The 26,367-nt window shown below is 35.7% G+C and overlaps 1 protein-coding gene across 27 annotated transcripts in view; it reads right to left on the reverse strand.

The window, feature by feature from the left end:
- Positions 1-26,367, reverse strand: part of NFIB (nuclear factor I B) — a 417,384-nt gene that overhangs the window by 42,815 nt on the left and 348,202 nt on the right. For all 27 annotated transcript variants that reach the window (XM_023627371.2, XM_023627361.2, XM_023627362.2 and 24 more), the window contains 3 exons: positions 21,526-21,594; positions 16,117-16,237; positions 12,908-13,026 (listed from right to left, as the gene is read on the reverse strand). In XM_023627371.2, the coding sequence (XP_023483139.2) occupies positions 12,908-13,026; positions 16,117-16,237; positions 21,526-21,594 (309 nt within the window). The remainder of the gene's footprint in view (positions 1-12,907; positions 13,027-16,116; positions 16,238-21,525; positions 21,595-26,367) is intronic.

Here is a 26,367-nt window from a genome sequence, read left to right on the forward strand (position 1 = left end):
GAGCAATATGTTAGCTTTTCCAATATGCTTGAGTAGATCAAGGTTACAAATCAGATTTCTATCACCTACATAGAAAACACATCATTTTCTTTTTTGCCAAAAAAAATTCCTATTCTTCTTCACTATAACGACACTTATGGTTACAACTATTTCAAATCAATTATGTAAGGGCGCACAAGAATTCTTGAATTATGGGAAGCTATTATTTTCAGCACAGCATAATCGTAAATTAAAATATATTAACTGTGCCATTCCTGTGATTTGGAAAAACATACTTCTCTCTAGCTAACAAAAAAGCAAGTTGCCTCAAAATCTTTGAAAAGTCCAATCCTTTTCCACATTCCTAAGTTGTCTTTCTTATTTACACACCATGCTTGTGAGGAAGCCTAAATGAGCCCTCTAGGTACATGTCACCGTTTGCCGGCTTCTTTTATTTTCCAGTATTTAACTTTAAGGTATGTTTTATTACTAAGTACTTAAAAAGCTATTATCATTGTTAAAAATGTTTTTTTATTTTTTAAGTTATTAAGCTGCTGAACAGATGTTACAGGATTCTATTTTGCAGAGGAAAACTCAAGGTGCAATGAAAGCAGTAGGGGAACTTCTGTTAACTTCGACCCTTTGGTATGAGTGTGATACAGACCAATGAGGCAGAGGCCCGTGTAGGAACCTTGGGCTTAGCGAGGTTCCAATGCCTGGGATTTGCCAAGCTTATATGCCATTGACAAGTCTTATGAAGTTAATACCCCTCAGGGTTTTCCATATTTCTTTATTTTTTACAGGTTTTAGACTTCCATAGAAGAGAGTTTTTTTAGAGAGTTTTACAGATTTACCAAAACTCTGGCTACAGAAAATCTCTTCAGAGACCAAACTCACTGTTGCACGGAGGCAAAGGTGGTCAATACATCCATTATTCCATTGAAACCACGTCAAACAACACAAAACACAGAGTGAAAATGAACTTTACCTAAACTGGGGGATTTCTGCTTTCCATTAAAATGTTGGGGTGGAAGCTGGAAGACGACATGAAAAAGGAATGGACCATCTGTGTAAAATAATAACGCTATTTATAATAAATGAGAAGCCTCCAAATCTAGTGTGTGGGACGATTTCAGGAGCTGGAAATCTGATACTTTTACTTCAGGCCATAAATCCAGAGGCAGTCCTGAGACAAGGAAACAGCTTGGGCCCTGTGCCCAGAGGACAAGGAGAAGGCAGGGAAGCTGACTCTGCCAACTGAATGCTAAGAGACCAAGGTTTCTCTTCCTCTGTTTTGCCTTGGGGTAAATCATGTTGAGGAGAGGAAAGTTTGGAGGTTATTTATAACTATATAAATGCTGCAATTATCAAGCCTAGAAGATCCTAGCCCAAAGCCTTGATGTACTTATTTCTATAGTTTCCCTGTGGAGAACCAGGCTGGTCCTCATAAAAAGTTTTACTTGCAGGTAAAGGACTGATGGTGGGGAAGTGCCCTGAGGGAGTATGTCCTGGAGGAGGAAGAAAGGAGAGAGACCAAGCAGGCTATGCCTACTTACTTGAAAGCTTTGCATAATCCCTGAGGTACTATCTCCATTTCCCCATCTCCTTCACAATAAAATGAAGCTATCCGGCTCAGGGAAAGAAAAGATGAGATGTGATGCTTGATGGTTTAAATGAAACATAAATGACAAAAAAGAGGTGCATGGTAGAGACACAAGGCCATAGAGACACTGCTCTTTAAAATACTTCAGAGGACATGCTTCAAAATTGCTTACAGAGCCAGTTCTACATTTAAATATTATGGATATGACAGTGGAGTCAAACCAACCACTCAGGCACTGCAAGTGGGAATGTAAACTGATAAGACTTTTCTGGATTCTGTATCAATATTTATCAAAAGCCTTAGAAATTGACATAACATTTAACTCAGTAATTCTACAGTAGGAATGTATTTATTCCTTTAACAAAATTTCATTGAGCATCTACTCGGTGACTTGGTGCCAGGCAGTATACTAGGTACCGAGGACAGTGAATAGAATTAGACAAGAGCAAGACAATCAGATTTAAGCACAAAGATGTGCATGCGATGATGTTCACTGTATCTTTATTTATTAGATAAAAACTTGGAAGCGACCGGAACACCCATAGGCAGAGTAGACATTTAAAAACTTATAGTATAGTCAAAGGGTGGCCTTTTATGCAGCCATGATAAAGTGGAAATTGAATGACATGATAAAATGCCACTGATATTATAAATGAAAACAAGAAAAGAAAATAATTTACAAAACAGCATCTATTATATGAACCCAATTTAGTTAAAAAAAAATACATAGAGTATGTAGGAAATGCATAGAAAAAATATATAGAAAATAGTCTGGCACACAATATAGTCAAATAGTGACACGAATTCCCTCTATGTGATAGGATTACAAGTAATTTTTATTTTCTTATTTACATTTGACAGGTTTTTTTGCAAATCTCCAACAAGTAATTTTTACTTTTATAATAAAAAATGATAAAAAACATATTTTGGGGGGAAAAATACTGCCTGTAGCTTCACAGAGTATTATAAATAGCTCCTAATGATGAGCGGATCTTGTTACTGTGTCAAACACTAGACTTTTGGAAGGAAATGTCTCATTGGTCTTAGGTATTAGGCAACATTTTGGATGTTGCCAAAATGTAAAATGAAATGCATAAATGTAACATTTGCAGTTTAGTTGGCTAAAGGCAAAACAATGTATTTCTGAGAATACAAATGAAGAAAGAGAAGATGTGTCTGTCTGTTTCTAAGGACTCTTCTAGATGTAAATTTTTTTGGTTGTGTGGCAAATGTGAATAAGTCCTTCCCACACACTCCAAGTTAACAAAAAGCTCTGAATGTTATGACAAGACATATGGACTTCATCCCACTACAGTAGTTTGATGATGATGCCAGATGATTCAAAAAATAATTAGCTGCCATGTTAAGAAAGTATCTCCATATATATATATATTCACATTTATCACACTCTAAGATAACTGTGGAAAAACAGAAAGCTACATTAAGAGGAGATATCACCTTCAATTAGATCTCTCAATTGTTCTTTTAAATGAAACCAGTTCTTTTTAAAAAGAGAATATATGGTAGTCTTCTTGTTAAGCAAATGAAAATTCGTACTTCAAGCACTGAGTTATTGAATCTTAACTACACTTGAGCATATTACCGTATTCTTCAGCAACTGAAAACATTTTCTGATAGTTCAAGTCTCTCTCTATAGTATATTTCAAGCCAAGCAGAGTAGGTAGCGTGTTACTACAAGTCTCCATTTATCACATCTCTATAACAAAAAGTCTCCAGGCTACACCTACACCCAATACAAAGTTAAAGCTCAAACCCCTTTGAAGCTCACAAACACCTTCCTGAGACATTAAAAAAAAAAAAAAAATCCTTTGAATAATGAACAACAGTGCTAAAAGAGTGGATACTCAATACATGAAAACTGCTTCTTAAAAACACTTCAAAATGCTTTTGTCCATTAAGTAATTTAACAGACAATGATAAAGTGCCTTGAATAATGTCAGAAAACCTAATTTGAAAGGAGGAAAAACACCAAACAATTATGCAGGATTTGGAGTATATTTCAGTCACTTATTAAATACTGGCATAGGTAAGGAGCTGCTCATCCCCATGCCTCTGGGGAGACCTCTCGGCTGTAGAGGCTTATTAGTGTTAAGCATCTGAGAGCCATGGACTATAAAATAAAATCAATACCATAACCTTAACTGTAAAAGTCAGAAAGATACTGGAAGAGTTCTAATTTAACAAGATTACAGATGAGTTTTTAGAGGAGAACATTTGGGGAAAAGCCATGCATTTAGAAACATTTATGCTACAAGACGTCTCAAGGTTTCTGTTGTTACTAATGCTGTTATTATCCACACTGGTAATGGTTAGGGTTGATTTAACTGATGTGTTACTTTAGTGGATTTACAGGAAAGTCCTAGAAATGATCTGGAACTTATTTCAAATAAAATCATTAAACTGAGGTAGTAAACTAATTGCTTAGTAACAATTATGATTTGATGTGGTTCAGTGTGGTAGAGAAAACAATCATGAAAATTTTAAGGTCGTCAGTTCAGCAGCTCAATGCAAACACGATTACTCTGTACAATATTCCATTTCTTTTAATGGAAAAGTAGTCAAAACTGGTATAAATTGTAGTGTTTAAGTTCAACCTAAATCTATATTTTTCCTCTAACAAATGTAAATGAAGTAAAAAAGAACATTCTGTCAATGAAATTACTATGATGGCATATTTATTATCCTAATGGTTTTAGAAATCACGTGAAATTGATCAGTAACAAAACCTCTATTTAGTAATGGACCAATTACATTTGTGAGATAATGTCAATGAAACAGAATATTGTCACAGGATAATGGTCTCCTATTGCTACATCCCTAGTCATTTAGAGAAAATAAATGTTGCCGTCTGGCTGAGTCATTTATTTTCAAAGTAGGAGACAGTGATCCCATAACAAGGTTCTGTTATAATAACTCAATCTCTATCAATCATTTGTTGTACCAGAATGGTGCAGGACAGGACACGTATTTGTAAGAACTGCACATTCCTAAGGTATAAGGCAAACATGGTGCCTCCAAGTACATAAACAGCCTGATTATTGCTATTCAATGAGAGTATGGAAAATAAACATTTAAAAAATAATTTAAGAAATAGAAAACTTTCTGAATTTTCAAAAAGATCCATGTTAATGAAAGCTTAAAGACTCAAGTACTAAAGATCTAACAATTCTTTGACTCCAATTAATTTAAAATCTAGAATGGGGGAACATGAAGGAACCTTATTATCCAACTTTGTTATTTTACAGATGAGAAAGCTCGAAGTTTACTGAAATTAAGTGATTTGTCTGAAGCCACACCATTTTCCAAATCGCCATTATAGTGCTCTAGGCAGAAGGCAAAATATTAGAAGAGAACTAAAAGAAAAAATATATATGACAATACATAATTATTTTTATATTTTGACATATATAGCTTATTTTAAACCGGATGCATGTCACACACCTCTACTAAAGACATTCTAGACTTTAGGATTTATTAACAATATTTTATTAGTCAGTGCAAAAGAGATTCTCAACCTGAGTCCAGCCCAAGGACTGCACTCATGAATCCCGGGAGTCCATAAACCCTTCTGAAATTATGTGCATTTATCTGTATTGAAGTTTCATGTGTTAGGAAAAAAAAAACTGTAATACAGGCTTTGTAACTAGTTTACAAAATCATAAATGTACCATCACAACGCCCTGTCTGGAAGGCAGTGTACGCAGTAACAATGAGCACAGGTTCTGCAGCTAAACAGACAAGGACTCCCATTCCACCTCTGCTACTTATTGTCTGTGGCATCTACATCAAATTTCCTAATCACTGTAGAGATCAGCTTAATGTGCTGTAAAATGGGTTTTTAAATACAGTTGAAAAGCAAAAATATATGTAAAGTCTTAACCCAGACCTGAAAGGTACTAAGTGCCCCATGAATAGGAGCCACAAATGGCAGGAGGGTCTGGTTCTCCTCATTTACATGTATTTGTTGAACAAAAATTTTAAGTTCATATGGTTTCTGCAATAAATAAATGATATTTAAAAAATAAACCAGTTAATATAAAAATAATTGATATAGAAAAGTAGTTGATAAAACTATTATAGGCTACAAAGAGGCTGAAAATATAAATATGGTATATGGACTGTTTTGGATCTTCTTTTAAACAATATATTAGATATTCTAAGGAATTTGAAAATGAATTCTATATTAGATTCTATTAAGAAATAATGGTTATATTTGCTAAATTGATAATGATATTGTGGCTGTGTTTAAAAAAGTCATTGTCTGTTAGAAACACTTATAAGTATTTACAAGTAAAATGACATGATGTCTAGGCTTTACTTTAAACATTTCAAAAAAGTGGGAGGTATTAAATGAAACAAGATTGGCAACATATTGATAACAGTTAAAGCTTGGTAATGGTACCTGGAGGTTCACTTTATGAATTTCTCTAGTTTCAATATTTTCCATAACAAAAAGCCTTTAAAAACTTTTAAAAATCATACTTAAAGATTCAATTCAAACCAGCTCTTCTTCACATTTATCCATCAAGAGTACTTATATCTCCAATGTTTTTTACTTCAAAAACTTTTACTGGCACTACTATTAAGAGTTTGATTTTTTACAAAGAAGACATACATTTTACCATTTTAAATTTTGTTTTGTCAATTCTTACAGAATCCTAAAAACTCATAAATTCACTTCTGTTCTCCCATTCTAGTTCTACAAGCTTCTAACAGAATCTTCCATGAAGCACCCTAGGAAAATTGTTCATCTGTCGAGACTTGTTAGCCAGTCTTCAAATTCTCCTAGTCCATTTCTCCTTACATAAGCTAGTTTACATATTGATTCTCCAGGTGGATTGAAGGATAACAGAAAAGAAAAAATCAGCCTTTAAGAGAAGATAGGCTCTGCTATTAATTATGTGGACACTTTGGACAAGGCAGCCTCTCTGATCCTAAGATTGCTTAGCTGTAAAATCAGGAGCTTGGACTACATCTTGCTAAGGGTTCTAATGATCTGTGATCTCTCCCTGAAAAATCAATTTCTTACTTTAGACAATATTAGTAGTATGATAACTCAAAATAAACTGGCTTTCCAAACTACTTCACAATAAATTTCAACATGAAATCAATGTGTGAAAGGATACAAAATAAAACCTTTTACCATCCCAAGAAACTTTACAGAGCACACTAATGTACTAAAGTACACTGTCTCTCGTGGGTTTTCCACTTTCCTATTTTAGTCTGTGTTCCATCAATCTAGAGAGCTAGTATTAAACAGCAAGCTATTTTTTCAAACTAATTATCCATTGTGGTTTTTCTCCCAAATGTTATATTTTCAAACCATTTAAGGCTCTCGAGCACAGAAATATGAATACAACATTCCCCTATTAAGTACTATTGACCCTTCTAACATATTCACAGGTTTGCCCCATCCAAAATGCTCTTCTTGACTAGAATACATGAAAGGAGCACAAACATCTGTTAATTAGCAGGCAACTAAGGAATTCTAATGAAAGTCTTGACCAACAATTTATTGTCTTCCTCTCTGTTGAAAAGATGCTCATGTTGTGATTTCTCAACTGCAGCAGTATAGCTGCAGCGAATGAAACACACCATGGTGGAGGTATCCCAGAGTCTGTTCTCCAATGGTCTGAGGGCACACCAGGTTCACTTCAAGTTCTGTAAGACCTGTACATTCCTGACTTTCGATATTTTCAATAAGAAGCAGCTAAACAAAGAAACTTAAAAATTGTGCTTAAACATTAAATTCAAACCACCTATTCCCATTTATCCATCCAAAGCACTTGTATGTTTGATTTTTGTCTGGTTCAAAATTTGATATTTGACATTTAATCCTTGTGATACAAACGCTAGGAATGTAAGGAACTGTTGGTGTTCTATCCCCAAGGGGAGCTTAAAATCTCTTCCAGGAAGATAACTAAGCTGTTTGTCCTGCCATTTTCTAGAACTTCATTTAACGTTAATGACTCCCAGACAGCAGTGATTCAGTTCTTCCTGAAAGCTTTTCACTCACTCACTCAGCTCCCACAACTCTAGAGAAATCTTGAGATTCTATCATTTGTCTGACTGTAGTCTGGGTTAGGGCACTGTTTTCCAAAGTTTGAACCTACGATTAATCCTCTCCATAGATTCCTGGATGGGAAAAAAAAGGTTCTGAAGTCAGAAACTTAATAAACATATTCAGTCAATATCCACTTCTGGATATTCACATTCTTGGCAAACAGTAGTATACCAGATATTCTACAACTTCATTCATGAATGAAAACGTCTAAATTTTTGTTAAAACAGACTTTTCCAAAATTACTTGAAAGCTCTTGTATCCAGTATATCTATTAACATTCCTTAAACACACATTAAGAAGTGCTGGTCTCTGATTCCATTATATCATACGTTACCATACTCTTACTTACTGTTATTTATTTCTTTTGCTTTATTGAACTCATGACACTAAGCTGGCATTCTTACTCTCTAGCTCCAGTGTTCCCTTGAGCCCTTTTGCTTAATTCATTGGATATTTAATACTATATCCTCACAGAACTCTATAAAATGCACATTGAAATTTAGCACAACATTTACGACTATATTACTAACGAGAACATTTGCAAAACTATCACAAATAAATCTCTGGGGCTTGGAAATATATTACAACATCAAAAAGACTAGCTGAAGAGACTTATTTAAATGACAGAACTGTAAATTTAAAAGAAAATTGCAATTTTTAGTTCCTACAGCAACCAGAACACAAGGTCTAAATATTGCCTATTTGAGAGTCCAGTATAAATTTTTAAACTACTCTTAAAGTTGTAATTACATACCAATACACCACTAAGTAGTGCTAGTTTTTGCAAACATACCAATTTATTGATTTTTGTGTACAGATTTCCTTCTCACAGTGCTTAAAAGTAAGCTAGTTCTTAGGCATGGAAACAGTCCCCTCATAATCTGGTTTATATTATTTATTCTCTGTGAAGCACCTTTTTTCATAAATAGTAAAAAATTATTTTTCTGTTCAGCAGGTCAAGTGCTGCAAATTTAATTTATTCATATTTGTGTGCCCAATGCCTAGAAAAATTCCTGGCAAAAAATAGACATTTGATAAATGTTAATTGAGTCCAATTATCTCAAATTCTAAATGTGTAAGAATAAAATTTTACTGCATAAAATGTCTTTTTGAATTTACATTTTATCTAAGATTACAAGTTGTTTAAATACTCGTCAGACTAGAAGCTGTTAAAATTTTCCATTTAGAAACCCCAGCTGTATATTACAAATATATTTACCATTTCACTAAATGTCTATTAAACAGTGTTTTAAGAGTTTTATATTCAGACTTAGATGAATCAGCAACTATCAGAATGGCAATGGCAAAGTGATATTGATAAAGAATTGTTTCAAACGTTCAAGCATAATTATTAGCACTATTAGTCTGTTAAGTTCCTGGGCATTGAAGAACAACTAGTATTTGGTTTCATGAAAGTAACTCGAATTAGAGGAAAAAGCAAGACCTGTCTCTTACTTGCCCTCTTATCAGAAGTTACAAAGGATTGCTCTAATGATTTCAAGAAAAGTACATCAACTAGGAATGAGTCTGAATTGACTCAGAAAAAAATTAAGGTAGACAAGATCTAAGATGGAATTTTGGGAGGGTAAGAGTTGGAATAAAAGAAATTTTCAACCTGCACATTGATAAGCTAACCTGGTTCTGTTAATTTAAGCATTTAAATCTAAAATGATGGAAAACATTAACCAAAAAAGAAAGTTTTCAACAGAGGTGGACACGGTCAGAAGTTTAAGACAAAGGAACTTATAGAAGAGACTAAACGAAAAATACTCTGGAATCTAGGAAAGAAACGTGACAGTGGCTCCACAGCCCTCTTAGTGGCCCAGATTTCTTTTTTGTTCCCTTCTTATGTATAAAAGAGAATAAAGTAAAAATATAAAAATTAAATAATTTAGATGCTGACAAATTTAATTTCCGTCACTATTCATCAGAAGAAATTTAAGCAAATTATATAGATTCCTACAAAATGTTTAATATTATAAAATAATGTTCATTTTAAAATGTTCATGTCTATATTCTGCAAAATTAAAAAATGCAACTCTTTTATGGTCAGGAAATTCTTACTGTTTTGTGTTTTGAAAAGACACAAAGATATACTTAGTTAAGCTTCTAATGTGCTACAGTAAAAATACTTTTTTCATTAAATTATTAAAAATTACATGAACATTTATTATTTCATGAATCTAGATTTTGTACTAAAATTTTGCCTAATTTCTTTTTAAAATAAAATGAGTATAATAACTTGGGCACATTATATCCTTTATTCTTGCCTGCTTGGAATAAATCTCAATGGTTTAGGTTGGTGTTTCCGAATAGAAAGGAAAGTAGAATGCCACATATTGTGCATAATTTTGTTATCTTTGATTCTCATATTTCAAAAATCAGTTTTGCTAAGGGCTATGGCAAGACCAAATTTTAATGCAAAGTCAACACTAACAGAATAAGGCATATCCAAAGGAAATAATTAATAGTAAATTTTAAACATTTCTGTCAATTATAAACACAAGTATATTTTAATCAACCAATAAGTAGTTACTGAGTATCAATTAGTGCAAGGCTTTGTGGAAAAACAAGTATAGGACATACTATAGCCATCACAAATATTGGTGCTCAATATGCCCTTAGAAAACTTCCTCATGACAGGCAAGTATGTCTAAAGAACATGTGAAGACAGACAAGAACGACCGCGGGGCATTTTATTTTGCAAATTTAAAAAAAGCAATTTTCTAAGAACAAAAGGACTGCATTTGGCTTAGCAAATTTATAAAGATAGTACCGTACTGCCCTCATTTTTTCATTGTAGTTGAAGCCTTCTTCCTACAATGGCTTATTGTGCACGTTACAAAGTCTTCAGGGTCTTCAGAATTAAAGTGACAGAGTTTTTTTTAAGCACACTTGAGAATGGATCATTCTTCCTTACTCTTAACATAATGTGCCTTTACAGACTTCTCCAATAATTCCAGTCATCTTGACAAAAGAAAATCACCAAGACAATACAATGATTTTACAAAGAGAAAGAATGACAGTTTCCCTTCTACTTTTCAAAAATGTTTTATAATATGATTTGAGATTGGTTTTATTCAATAGGCTGCAAGAGGAACCAATTCTTACAAAGTGACACCCTCTATAATAAGGAACACCTACACTTTTGAACAACATATCCATTCCCACACATTCACAATGTTATTATTACTACCATTAGAATCTTTTCCAGAATAATTTTCTGACGGGGAAAATACGGCTTTGTTTAGAATAAACTGACAATGTCAGTAAAACAAGCAATAAAATACAAAGGGTTGAGGGTTTTGTTTTTATTCTCACTTCTGCAAGTTACGTGAAAGTCCATATTATTTCTTGCCTTCACTAATGAGACTGGCATTCTGTCAATCAATGGTTCATTTATCCCACAAATATTTATTGTGCCCCTACTATGCACCAAGCGTTGTACATGGTTACTAGGCACTGTTTACCATAGTAGCCCAAACAGATAAAGTCTCTGACCTTACAGTGTAGGCAGATTTAGACAATTAATCCCATAAGTAAACACGTAATATATTATGAACACAATGAGGAACAACACTAGATGTGAAGAGAGAAATAGAGTAGGACCTGATTTTGTCCCCAGTTTACGCTGGGACCTGAAAGATGACAAAGAACTTGCCAGATAAAGAGTTATAAGAGGAGCACTCCAGAGGACATGGCTTAGGTCTTGGGTTTTTGCATTCCCAAATCTAAACAAAGCAGGGAGCTCAGTGCAAAAAGAAGAAAGAGTGAGCACCCCCTGAGGCTGGAGCGGTGGTCGGAGGCCAGACAAGAAAACAGGGCCTCTTGGTCATATCAGGGAATTCTGATTTCTCCTAAGAGGAATGGGAAGTTCCTGAAGGCTCTGAAGCAGGAGAGTGATATGATGTTATTATGTTCTAGAGAGATGATTTCATCTACTCCCTGAAGAACAGATTGGGGAAGGTGTCCTCAGAGCGAAAACTGTCTTTCTGAGAACAGCTGACTTTCAAGTCCTTCCTTAAAATGACCGCTGTCACCTTCCACATGCACAGTGCCCAGGCACACAGCCCACACAGCCATTCTGAAACTTACTTCCCCACCTCGGCACTTGCCTATACTTTTGTCTCTGCCCACACTGTCCCCTTCTTTACTAGTTAAAGTGTCCGCACGCTAAAGAAGACCCACCTGACTCCAAGTCCATTTCCTCCAGGAAGACTTTTTCACTGTTCTCTAAACACTATGGCACTCGGTATAGAAATTTGGAACAGCCAAAAAGGAGTCGTGATTAAGGAACTAACTCTGGCTTTAACTGCGAAGCTTCAGAGTTACTTGTCTCCTGGGGTTCCTCAATACACCCCACCCAAGTCATGGGCTGAAAAACACTGATGAAGAGCTCTTTTCTTTTACATTTTTAATAAAATGCAGAACTTGATGTAAAAAACAATTTTCAAATACATTTTTATGTGCTGACGTAAGTCCTATTTGCACATATGCACAAATATCAACAAAAATTGCAGTTAGCTAATTTTTCTAATTTCCATGCTTAATTATCTCCCTCTCATTGTGGCAAAAAGGCATGAGTAAGTCTGATGAAATATACTTAATTGAATAGACTTTCAGAAGGAAAAATAGCTAGTCTGAATTCAGAAAGCCAAAGAATACCTATTTCTTAAAGTTATAGTTTTCTCCAAAGCTGCCCTACAACTGGGTCATATATTCATCTAGAAAAAGCATAACCAGGCTGACTCAGGCACAGAGTTTCTTGCATTATTTTTATTTACTGCTTATGTTGTACCTACTTTCAAAAGGAATCATGGCTTCCTCTTAAAGGGAACTTTGAGTAACTGGCACCTGCGAACTGCATCAGATTTGGCTCCTCCCTAAAACACCCCACACAGAGGGATGAGCTGATCCAATGGGATCAGAACCTGTGGTTCTGTGGCAATCCAAGCAGCTCATGTAGACAGATCACAGTCAGTCACACTCGTAACTGGGGGTTCTAAAAGATCATTTTGTGTGAAAGAAACAGTCCAGTAAACATGTAAAATACGGGATTTTTGTAATTTAACTTTGACAACATTTGACTAATATTAGCTTAAAAATAATTTTACTGTAATCATTTCGTGAAGAAAACATAACCCATATTGCTTCAATTATAAAATCTTGACTAAATGAAACTTAAGAAATGAACCAACATTTTATTCTAATGTCCACAGAGGCATCTCCTTATTCCTCACCTTGATCTCTTTCATGCCATGTTCGACTTCCAGCAGCTGGTGAATTCGGAGAGGGATAAAAGTCTCCTGTAGGACTTGGTTCCATATTTTCATCTATGGATATAGTTTTGGGTCTTTTGCTGTCAAAATATGACAACAGATATATTAATGGGATTTCTGGGAAGATGTGTAGCATTTGATAATACATAATTTGAGAAGATTCTTTCTGTGGAAATGTCCATAAACACAAGTAACAGTATCTCAGAATCATTTAGAAATAACGGTGAGTATTCAAGACATCAACAGGAGTAGCAAAAATATTTCTAGCTGTAGATACCATTTGTTATATCATATTATACCTGTACTTGCCTAACAAATACGTTTATTATATTTACCTTTCAAATGTATTTCCAAAGAAATTTCAGTAGTAAAAAGTGAATTCTTAATGTGATGAGTACTAATTTTTAAATTGTTATTAAGATTATACCTGACTCTATTGCTAATATTGATAATTATTATCAATATTAATAACATTCCTTTGTATAGCACTTGCCGTTAACAATGTAATCCCTTCAGAGTAATTCGATGATAAGGCAATGGAGTACAGTAGAACACGAGCTTTGATGGTCTAGCATCAGATCTTACTAGGCCACTTGCTACTTCTGAACAGTAAGCTCTTTAACCTTTCTAAACTCAGTTTAATCATCTGTAAAATGGAAATAATAAAACCTAGTTCAAAGGGGAATGTTGAGAGGACTAAATGAGTTATTAAATATAAAGCTCTTAGTTAAGTGGCTGGCATTTAGAAGATACTTATTAAATAGTAGTTATTATTAGCAAAGCTATAATTAATAATACTAAAAAATTTAACAGTACTCTACTGATTTTAAACTATTTCATATATTCTTCTTTACTTTTTCTTTAAAAATCCGGTTATTGATCCTTTATTCTTAAGATCAACCATGAAAAACAGTCCATTGCCAATCAAATCAATGACCATACTTTTTTTTGCTGAGGAAGATCTGTCCTTAGCTAACATCTGTTGCCAATCTTCCTCTACTTTATATATAGGTCACTGCCACAACATGGCTGATGAGTGGTGTAGGTCCGCACCCAGGATCAGAACCCTCGAACCCAGGCCACTGAAGCGGAGCATGCCAAACTTAACCACTACACCATGGCCAGCCCCGAAACAGCATACTTTTAAAATAGTACGTTTTGAGAGAGAAAACATAGCTTATCTCAATAATTAAGAAAAGCAACCATTTAGAGCAGATTTTTATGGCACATGTCATATGGCTTAATATACTGCTTTCATATATCCCCACCAATACCCTATTAAACAGTTAATTATAACTATGAAAACAGATATTTCTTCCTCCAATTAAAACAAAATTTTTATTTGCATCTATGCAGGTAAAAACTAAAAAGATATCTTCTGAATTAACTTTATGCAGTGATAATAAATGTAAAAGATTTCAGAGTTGGAATTGACCTCAGAAGTCATATACATAAATCAATCCTCCCTTTTTTACAAGTGGGGAGACAAATTTAGAGAAATTCAGTGAAATTGCCCAGGGCAAGTTAATGGAAGTAGTCCAACCAAAGTAAGGACTCTGACTTCCAAGACTGTGTTCTTTCTACTGCACTGTTTCCAAACCCTGGAAGCATGTGTATGTCTGGGGTATATTTATAGATATACTTGTGATTAATATTTGACTCACAGCTCCCAGAATATTAACACGATGTAGAAGATGGCAACCTCTCATCCATGTTAAATCACAGTGAGAGCAAACAACAGTTGTTCGGTTTCACCCTAAAGTATCCTAAGTTAGAACTTTGGTTTGTTCAACCATCCTTTAATCCAATTCTCCCATCTGTGAGTCAGCAGTAAAGATGGATGGAAAACTTGAAATGAGGAAGAAAAAGATTTTCCTAAAGTAACAGAGAAATGTTTTTTAAACCTTTTTTATTTTGAATGGTATAGCATCGGATACCAAATGATTTTAAGGAAAGGTTTGTGGTGACAACATACCAATCCATCAGACAAAAGAAAAAATTACTATCCATGTTTCAAATTTAGGAAAACTAAAGCATTTTTAAGACCTCACCATGTCATAGACAATTTTAGTGCTAATAAATGCAATTATCTAGGTATGCAATCTAACTATGTGAAAATATAGTTTGATCATAAATGATATGAAATTGAACTTAGCTTACAGACATAGTAAGGTGCATAGCCCCATAATCAAATCAAATGCAGTTAATTTTCGTTATTGATAATAGCATAGGAAAATAATTACCCAGATATTCTTTTATTTTTAAAAAGTCGGTATTATAAAATGTCTGTTATGCTCTTATATTTGATCATGGCTATGTTGAATGCTCTAGAAATAAGATGGGTCTTCATATATTGAAGATCCAACTCAAAAAAAAATAACAAAGCTATAATATTTATTCATCTTGCCTTCTCATTAACTCAGTTCTCTTCTATCATTCTATAATAGTGGAACATATCATCATGAAATTCTGTGCACAACTTTCCAAGCTATTTATCCCTCATTTAAATAGGAAACCTCTCTTTAAACTCCCGTGGGACTAAAAGTTACAATTAGAAGGTCAAGAGAGAAAAATGAGAATGTCAACAGAAAAAAAAAGCCAAGTGGCTCATTCCCAACAAAGACTAGTCAAGCCAAATCTCAGAGCACTAATATTTTCATTGGTAACTGAGAGTTAACTAAAATCTTCAAAGAATACCGACTAATTGAACAACTTGGCAAACTGTGGCCTAGAATAAGGCCTTTTACTTTTAAAGTCAAGTAAATGACACATTTTATTTTTCATGTTTCATTATCCCGAGCTTGGATGTGGAATTAGGGTAGAAGTTACCAGGATGGATCAATCATAAACCAGGGACCCCTGCCATGACAACATCATTTTTAAATGTGTCACAAGAATTAGTTAACTTGTTATATCAAAAGAATAGGATAAAAATCATATTGATACATTTTCATAGTTCCCTTGTCCCCACAAAAAGATTTTTTAAAATGCTTTGAACAATTACATTTAGTTTTTCAATATCAAAATAAATTTCACCAGGAAAGATTAAAAATCTGTGTAAAATCTGCAAAAATTCTTGAACTCTTGGCTTTGTTTCCTGTCTCTCTTTACCTACCTACCTACCTATCTGTATATAGACTGACAATAGGGGTAGCTCCCCTTTCAGTTACCTGCTTGGTGGAGAAGACAGCGACCTCTGAAGATTGACCCCCGAGTTCATGTCATGATAGTATGGTTGGCTTGGGATTTCTCCAATTGGGAAGTTGACTCCAGTTCCCTGGGTTATGGGCGCTGAGGAATAAAACAAAAAGAAACATTGGAAATGACATTTACACTTATCATTTCTATTCAACTGTAATAATTTCATGTTTTCCATGCCTCTGGGCAAGGATGAGGAGAACTCTATTGACCTTAAGTTATCCGCTGGGGTCAGACTTGAACACTTCCTCACGACGCCAATGTTCAAATGTTTGGAAACTCGAGGTACTCAGACTATAATCATTGGTTATCACTTCCTCTACTCCCACTCTCCAAACTTCTTCACTCACTCCTTTGTATTAGTTATCACTACATCTGTCACCCCACCGGTCTATAGATGTGTCAGAGGAAACAACGCATGTTTCCTATTGCTCAGCCCCAAGAATAGCGCTTAGTACTAAGTTGGCTCTCAAAGAGCAAATTATGGTTAAATAAATCAATACAGAACAGTTTCACAAATAAATATCAAGGATTATTAACCTATAATAATATTAACATTAATATTAGAGTGGATTAGAAACCATGATATTTATAATTATTCCATATAAATAATTCTTATATTAGGGCAGGTATACAAGTGAAATTGACAAATACGAAGTAAAAGTCAATTTTTTTCCAAAATACATATTCAGGTTTCATATATGAATGCTAAGTGTGGCTTTTCTCAATAATTATGTCTTGATTTTTAAAAAGTTTTTATGTCACAGCTTTATAAGTCTTTTAAAATGTACTCATGGAGCTGTACACTTTATTTTGTAAATCAAGTATTTACAAATACTTGATAGTATTATTTTGTAAATCAAGAATCCTTTTTGAATCTGCTGATATATTATCAACTGAGACTTTTGTATCCACGTGTTGGTTTTTGTACAATGGATTACAAATTTGTTTCAAGATACGTTGAATAAACCTGTGAGGCAGCAGGTTGTGTTAGAATGAGTAGCGTCTTGAGAGACAGATAGCCTTTTAGTTTTAGCTCCCTCTGCCACTTATGAGCTATGCGCCTCAGTTTCCTAAACTATCAAATGTGAATAATAATAATGTACCACATATGATTAGGTCAAGAATGAAATGAGGTCAGGAGTGATAAAAGCCCGACATTGTGCCCTGTGCATAGTAAGTACTTCCCTTCCTTCTTTGCTTTCTCACCCAAATTTCTTCCCTGGTAGGCTGAAGTGGTTGGCAAAGATGGAACCACTCAAAAATGTGCTAAAAGCAGATGAAGTGGTATAAACAAAACGATTGGTTTAAGTTTGTTCATTCACTAAGTTATTGATTATGTCCATTACTAGCAGGTGCTGCAAGGGATGGTCTAAGACAGTCCTTATCCTTAATATAACATATTGGGCAACATGTTGGGTAAACAAAACACTCATAAAAAACATATAAATACCAGGATAATGCAGATTATAATGAAATTGCCCAAATGAATGACATGATCGACAAATACTGTAGGATTTCAAGGGAAGAAGAATTCAATACAGGCTTGAACGTCCAAGAAATCTGTGGAAAAAGCTACAGCTGGCACTGGATTTTGGAGAATGAGTAAAGTATTGAAGGGAGGTCATTCTAAACAGAGGTTACTGCAGGAGCAAAGTCACGGGCAGAGATAATATGCAAGGCAGAAACCAGGCAGGTTGGTGTAAAAGGATGGTGCTTAAGAATACTTTCTATTTCTTCACCTGTTTACCAGGCCTTCAAAAGCTCCAATAAGAGAAAGTGCGTTGTGGCAACAATTTTAGAACCCTTGAAATTCACTCAAAGCACACGTGATCTACTTCATCTCCCCCTCTCTCCTAACTGCTTCAAGATAAATAGAACATTCCAAAGGGACTGCGGATTTTCAACGAATTTTTCTTACCCAGACTTTTAATAAACATTCCAAATGCGTTCATTATCAGTTGAATTGTATTACAATGTCAGGCAGGCCAAGACTAACTTAAAATATTCTTTAAGAAAATATGATGAAGAGGCACATGCTTTCTTGTGGAGAAGTAATCAAGGAATACACAATGAACATCTCTCTTTCCCTATTAAAGATTAAATAAATCAATACAGACAAGATTAGTCATAGCTCCAAACTTCTGCAGCTTATGCTTTCTGTTAGATTGTTCATGTTGTATAATAAGCTTTACCCTCATTTTACACAGAAAATATTTGTATTCAGTGTGTAACCCTGCCTAATAGCTTGAACTCTGTTGGAAAGCTAAAATGTAGCTGTTTGTTGTGGCTTGAGGTATACCAGAGGTTAAAAAAAAGCAAGGTAAGAAATCCCACAATAACCACATGCTTTAGTTTATTATTAGAACCATGTTCTATGTGACACTGGAAAGGAGAGCATGTGCTAGGAGGCACTGGAGGGGCTCAGCGAAAGTAAGCAATCTGTCTGGCTTCCTACACACTAATGGACACAATTCAAAGAACTGGCTTACTAAGAGGAATCTTACAACTTACATCTCATATCAACTATTTGCAATTTATTAAGCTCATGCAATATTTAGGCAAAGATTTGTAGATTCTATTTAACACACATGGCTTGATCATCAACAAAGATTGCTTGACCATAAATGTACCAGGTACAATTTACAGCAAAACGATAAAAAATCTTCGGAAATTTTGTTTTTTCTAAATTTTTCTCCAGAAAGATTATTCCAGAGTATCAAAACAGTGATAAAAATAATTTGTCTACAGATTTATATGTGAGCATTATAAAAATGTAGGGTGCATTCTGACATTAAATGGGAGATTACAGAAAGAAAAGTAGACTAATAATAAACATGGCCCAATTCTAAAACAGTGCACATAGCATTTATTTAATAACAAAGAGAGTATGTGAGAACAGCAAGGCCTAGACAGATATTCCTGTTTAAAAGCCTCTGTAAGAACTTGCATCGGATGCAAAGATCAGTGTTAGCAGCTCTCCCAGAGAGTGGGCAAGAAGGCTGGAAGCTGCAAATCACGTCTAAGAGGCTGCCAATAACCTCTTAGAAACGAAGCTGCCAAGAACCTCAGTTTCTAAGGGTTAGAGGCCAACCCTTAATCTCTCTTATTGTTCTCCTCACTCCAAAAGCTGATCCTAAATCAACTTTTAAGATGGAGATAATACCATTCAACAGAAAGATCACTATCCTAAAACTGAATAGCTTCATTAGCTAAAGTCAACATACACATTAGTGGGTCATATGATAGTAAAACCCTAGAGGACAGAAACCATTAACATACCATAAACCCTCAAGAAGTCAGAATTGGTGATATACAGCATAAGGGTTGTGCTGAAGTTTATGTTTACTTAGCAAACCCTTATTTCATAAACAATGAAGTTCAATTGTGTAAATAAGATTATAATGTGGATATATTAAAACACTTAGGAGAATAACTTCTCAAGCACTTCAGAGACACCTATTTACATACGAAGTAGAGAATAAATGTTTGTGAATAAATTAACTAATGAATGAATACAGATAATGTACTAATTACAAATCAGTACTGTTTATTATAACAGGTAACTTACAAACCTCTAAGAGATGACATTATGAATTAAAGAATGAATTAAGTATGTTAAATTTACCTCGTAATTTTTTAACTCTATTTTTTTATTTTTCAAAATATCTCTCTGGGCTTTTAAAGGTTCTGACATGGTTCTCCTTCTACAGCATCTAGCATAATGCTACCTATAACGAGGTACTAATAATATTTTCTGACAGAGGACTCTACTGTCCTCACAGGAAGAATGAAAATATATTAGGAAACTTAGAAAAGTACAACTTTAAGCACATAATTTCACAATGCCTCAAAACTGTAGCAGCATAGCCTCTCTGCTAAAGAACAGTATGGAGAAAACACACACACTCATACACACATACACACACACACACATCTCCGAATGCCCACTTCGTTATGTGATGCCAGAAAGTGGCAGTCAGATATGTTCCTTTCCAAATTAAAAACAAACATAAAAAACTTTCAAATGTCAGAGGCCTTCACACACCACATATTGATCTAAAAAAACACACAAGGCTTAGCACCTTGGTCAATGAAACAGACCATCAGAATCCTCTTGCTCAGCAAACAGGAACCCTAGAGCTACTGGGATACAGGATAAGGATTAGGTTTGGGTCTCCTACACTGTTCCCAAGTAAACAGACCCACGACAGAAGTCTTTTGGGCACACACTTATCCACTGCAGAATTATATCAGAAAGATTACTTAAGGTCTTAAATGTTCATGTATACTACTCTCTAGTATACATGGTATTCGCACTGGCCACTTCAGAATCTGAACTATTTGAGAAACTGTGGTTCAAAAGAGAGTCACTCACTAGCTTGTAGGTTCTTTACTGAACACAACTCTAAAGAACTACCTCTACTCAACCTCAGTAACCCACGCTCGCTTTGTTCTTTTGGATCATCATAATTCTTGTTCACGACCTCCAAATTTGACCCAAATGAAAAACACAACTTAAAACAAGGACCAGAGTGCCACTATATCATCTGAATAACATCATTCCAAACTGTGATGCTCTCTATCACAATGTCAGGTGAAAACACACCAGTCAAAGTTACACAAATAAGCTCAATCATAGAAGAGAGCAAGAAGAAATGAGTCACCTCCTTGAACGTAATCAGTGCGTTAAGAGCTGCATCTTAGATATATTTATTTGCACACCCTAGTAATAAGTAAAAGAGTTGATCAACGAAACTTCCCCCGTGCTTAGCTGGCTGGCCAGGTGAACTTACCCAAGAAAAATCTCATCCGGCCTGCCAAGAATGGTGTCTCAGGTGAGGTGGCCGGTTAAAACAATTGGACATTGTTTTGGATAACAATGCTTTCTATCTATATCCACCTACAATCTGCAAAGTTAATTTCTGCATCCCTCTACACTCTGCGTGTTGGTGTGTATATCCTGTACATCTCCAAGCCCCCACCAAAATGTTAGTAAAATGAAAAAGCACTTATCTACAGGAAACTTATGTGGGTTATCATAACAACACGGAGTACATTTAATTAATCACACTTCCTTTGATATAAATGACCATCTATGGTCACAGAGAGAGCAGTGAATTAAATGAATACCAATACCACAGCGATCAGAACAACCCCCAAATTATTTTTATACAACAAAAAGTTTTGATGACTTAAATGCAGATATTTCAGAAAATCAGACAGAATATATTCACTTATGATTTCATCAAAAGGTCAGAGATTTTAAGACTCAAATTCTCCTAATATGTGGCTACTCTTCATACTGTATTTAAACTTCAAAATATAAAACATTTTAAATCATATTGTATAACTAAATAACAAGAAAACAATTTACTTACTTCTGGATACCCTCACAAGTTCTGATACGTTGAAGACTCCAGATTTTACAAAACTATCCTCAAGGTATCCTGCAAATAAACATCAAGGGGAAAAAGATCAACATAAGCAGGAAGCAAATAAATGATTAAACCCTAGAATTTGCTCAAGTGTTTTTAAAGCAAGGGTTAGAACAAAAACCAAGCATGTTTACAACAAAGACAAGTAAAAGCGAAACTCTTGTGAATGCAAACTGGGTCTGTTCAAACAAAAGTCAAAAGTTTAGATGCTAAGTAATCTCCTAGGAAAATTTTTTCTCAACTTTCTGAATGTACAGGGCAATCGTGGTTTCATCTGCCATGGCCCACGCACAGAGAATGAAGGTTTGGGCTCTCACTGAATGCCTTCAGCTCGGTCCCACCTGGTAGACGAAAGTCCACCCATTAAAAAAAAAAAGAAAGAAAAAGGAAAACCACAACCACAATTAGCACTTTGTTGGAATTACTTCAAAGATCTCTTGAAACCACTGTTCTTTCACAAATCCTTCCCTGATTAAAGAAAAGTGAGCTGCCGTTACCAGCACTCCCACCCTTGTTCCAGGGTCATGAATCACACAAAAGCAGAACTTGTACATACGGCAAATTTCTTGCATCAACCTATTTCCAGGCCCCTCTAATATACCTCACACGATTTCGCTGCTTTCTCATCCTTGCTACTACACCCTTGGACTTCCTTCGTTGCAAGAACTGGACACTTTTGCTAGCAAACAATGGTGAATCCAGGCCTCCAGGAATGCCACATGACCCTTCTGTGACATCCAGGTACAGGGTCCACAGTGGCTGTGTTCAGGAGCCTGAGTTAAGCTGAGACCTGTTTGGCAGTTGGTCTAGCTACATCCAGAACTAGAGATGAGGTCTCCCACAAATGCTGGTCATGTTCCCAGGTTCTCCTCTATGTGAAGGAGGAGTAATGAGGGTGAGAACACTGTAGGAAGGAGGGATATGGTTACTCTCTGCTGCCCAGGGAGAGAATATCATAGAGTTGTTAGGAATAATAAGTGAGATAAAAGTATAAAACCCAGAGTAGGCACTGATTAAATGTTACCAATAAGTTAGGACTGGCTAGTAGAGCCAACAATCACCCATATACTGAATTACGCACACTGGATGCCAGACAATCTCAAATTATTTGTAAATCTCCATTCGGAAACTTTACCAGAACAGAAGTTACCACACCACTTTTCTTGTTTTGTTTTTTTATGAGGAAGGTTGGCCCTGAGCTAACAGCTGTTGCCAATCTTCCTCTATTTTGTGTGTGAGATGCTACCACAGTGTAGCTTGATGAGCGGTGGGTAGGTCCACGCCTGGGATCTGAACCCACAAACCTGGGGCCACAGAAGTGGAGTGTGCACTCTTAACCACTATGCCACTGGGCTGGCCCCACCACACCACTTTTTAATCATAACTAGCATGAAAAGACAGAAAATCACTTAATTAGCATATATGCTTTATTGCTGTGAACTGAGAAGTTTCTTCAGAAACAGAAGTGAAGGAGAGAATGAGAAGGAATTATGAGATCTGGGTGATAAAACTTAGGTCTCATATCAAGTCATTACTCAGAAAACAACATACATTTTTAAGAGGATAATAACAAAATGTCCCCATTTGATGTACCTCTATTTTAAGAAACTCCTCCTTCTTGAGTAATTAATTTTTCACCACCTTGAATTAATTTCAGCAATTATTGAGAAACTGCTAGTGAGCCAACACTGTACAAGGTGCTAAAAGCCATGAAGATAAAAAAGGACACTGACTGTGTTTATGCGGTGGGGGAAAAAGATATTTTTAATTTTCTGAAAGACAATAGGTTATCATTGTGTACAAAGATTTCTGTTGCTTTCATTGTTGTTTTAAAGTATAATCAATTATACTTCTTTTATATATAGTAAATATAAAATTTTATGTATGGCAAATATTAAATATGAAGACCTTGTTATCACAACTACCACCTGTGTACTTGACCAATCAGACAAGATTGTACGTCTTCACCCAACTGTAGTCTGTAAATGCCTGCCCTCATCTTGCTCATTCAGCTCCCTCTGATCAGGAGGCCTTCCTTCTGCAGACACTACTCTCATCCTTCAATGTGCAGTCAACCACCATCCACTCCATAATCTGCTCCTCTCCCAAACCCTGTGCCAGCCAGAAAGAATCTCTTTCTTCTGTATTCACACACCACCTAGTTTGTACCTACTTTACCTTACTGTGCACATCAGAATTCTTAAAGAGATCCGTTTTCACGTCTTGTGTTCTTTACTGGATTATCAGTTCTTTTATTTTGGGGAATGACTGGGTTTTGTCCCCCTCTATATCTTCCTTGACAGATAACTCAGTGCCAAATAGAGTAACTACTAAATAAATGCTTACAGAACAAAAGTGTTAAATTCAACTTTTTGAAACAGGCTCACAAATGAACATCCTGGTAATTTCATAACAATGTGGATAAAGATGGCTTAAGCGGGAAGGACAACCATGCTGACCCTTGTTATTCCCTGGAGCTCATTTGCTGAGGAGTTTATTTAGGCTTTTGGGTAGAATGGGAAAGAGTAATGATCAGAGTCAGACTGTGTGTCTGACTTTGTTGTGTAATATCACGTGTAATACATAATAACATTTCAACATGTAGACATGACCTGAAATTCATTTCCGTATTACTCAAATGAGTAGTCAGGGCTCCCTTTGCTTCTTAGTCATGCCCATAGGATGGAGTGGTGTGTGGACCTGTTAGGAGCTGAATCCTAAGGGAGGGAGGAAGCACCCCAGCTACTCCCACCAGCGGGAAGACAGGAAGGCAGTCACATACAGGCAAATACAATGACTATCTCAGAGAAAAGGGACGGCAAGTCAGGACAGAGCAGTGTATTTCTCCACTCCCTACCCTCAATTCTCCAGGTTCTAAGGAATTTAATCACAAGGAAAACTGAAAGAGTTATTTTACTAAAACTATGAAAGGCACTAGAAATATGTCAGAACTGTTTTGGCATCCACTAGACAAAATGTAACACCATAGGTCCCTCTGGGCTCCACCCCTGCATGGAGCATAGTGAGACATCACTGAAAGGAGGGCTCCCAAGGATGAGTGATAATGCCTACCGACAACGACCTTACAGCAGTGGGGATGGGTGAGAATCAGGCAACTGGGTAGCCTGGGAGAAGCACCTGAAGCAGATGGCTTGTCACCTTCGTGCATCTTTTCATGCAGCACAGCCTTTACAATGGACAGACATTACCCAAGATGAGGCAGGGTAAAGAAAAGAAACAGTGGTTGACATAGTACTTGGCTAGCTAATAGTGCTTGCTCACAAGCATACAAGAGACAATACTTAAGGACTCTGGCAAAATAACTAGGGAGGATCATGTTGGGGGTCAGGAGCCCTACAATGGTACAGAGGGTGAGACTCAGCAAAATGCAGGTTATTGCTATTAACACAACACAACCCCATCTGTAACCTCCAGGCTTCTGGGGCTTTCTAGAAACATAGTTTTCATGTGTTACATAGACCACTGCGAATCTAAATAGTTGCTACAAAGGCCAAAGACCTTAAAGCCATTTAGACACATTCATATAGTAAATTTTCTTCATCTACTAAAGGAATATGAGCATCTCTGAGGCGGAGCAGCTGCTTAATGGTTACAGAGCAATATTACACAACAGCTTAAGCCAGGAAGCAAAGCACAACTCAGCATTTATGGGATGCTGTATTTACACTACATGTATGCTTTTTAAAAAATAAAATTGAGTAGGAAATAAAGACCTCTGCAAACTGAAAACCCTCAAAGGCAATATCAAATTATATTATTTTACTTCTTTTTTTATTTTTCTCTCACAAAAGCAACAATAAATCACTGCTGAGAAGTTAATATAGTGTTTAACCTCCTTTACAAACAATAACAGAGGGACACAATGGCATATCTAACTGTTAATATCTCAAATTATAATCAGCACCATTTGAATGTTAAACAATATTTACATAGAAAATCCAAAGGAAGACTGATAACGCTCATTTTTATAGCCTACTGTATTCTATTCTTGAAATTAAAAAAAAAAGCCACAGCAAGCAGTTATTAAATTCATGAAAGCTTCTTCAAGTATTTGAAGGACTGTTAATGGAGGTGGTGTAGACTTATTCTGCATAGTTCCAGGAACTGGTTTTTGGCTCAATAAACAAATTTGTCATCCAATAAGAAAAGTCTTGGAAAGGAATGTGAAACCTTGCAAAGGTGGTAATAACCAAGACATGACAAGCTACTGTGCTAAGTTCTTCAAAAGCATGAATTCACGTAATGCTCACAATTATCTTACAAGTTGTCATGTCACTGTTACCATGTTACAGAGGAGAGAACTTGTGTCTACAGAGGTAGGGGGTTTCCCAGGGGCTGTGAAGACCCCCCATTAGATTTACGAATTCTCACTTTGGGTAGGAAATTGGATAAGAGCATCTCCGAAGCCAGTTGCAACCCTCAGATTCCACTTTTTTACATGGCAGTTTTCCTGTTAGTTTTCTTGCATTGCTCATTTGGAGAAAGAACAGGACACTGGGTATCTCCCAGGCATTTTCCAGTCCTGTGATTCCAATTGGTCACTTCCTCCAACAGAGTGTAAAAGATGCCTAAATCTTTCTGTTTATGGATGCAAAGGGGACTAAGATTATCCCACACTAGCTCTTTGCCTTCATATAACCTTCAGACAACTTCAGCTACCACAACTAACCCATTAGTGATTTTCTGGTGTTATGTGGTGTTATAAGACAGGACTCTATCTTCTGTTTCTCAACTGGTCTGAACTGTCCATGGTTAAAGATGGAA

The sequence above is a fragment of the Equus caballus genome, chromosome 23, assembly GCF_041296265.1.
Source record: "Equus caballus isolate H_3958 breed thoroughbred chromosome 23, TB-T2T, whole genome shotgun sequence".
In the NCBI taxonomy this organism is placed as follows: domain Eukaryota; kingdom Metazoa; phylum Chordata; class Mammalia; order Perissodactyla; family Equidae; genus Equus; species Equus caballus.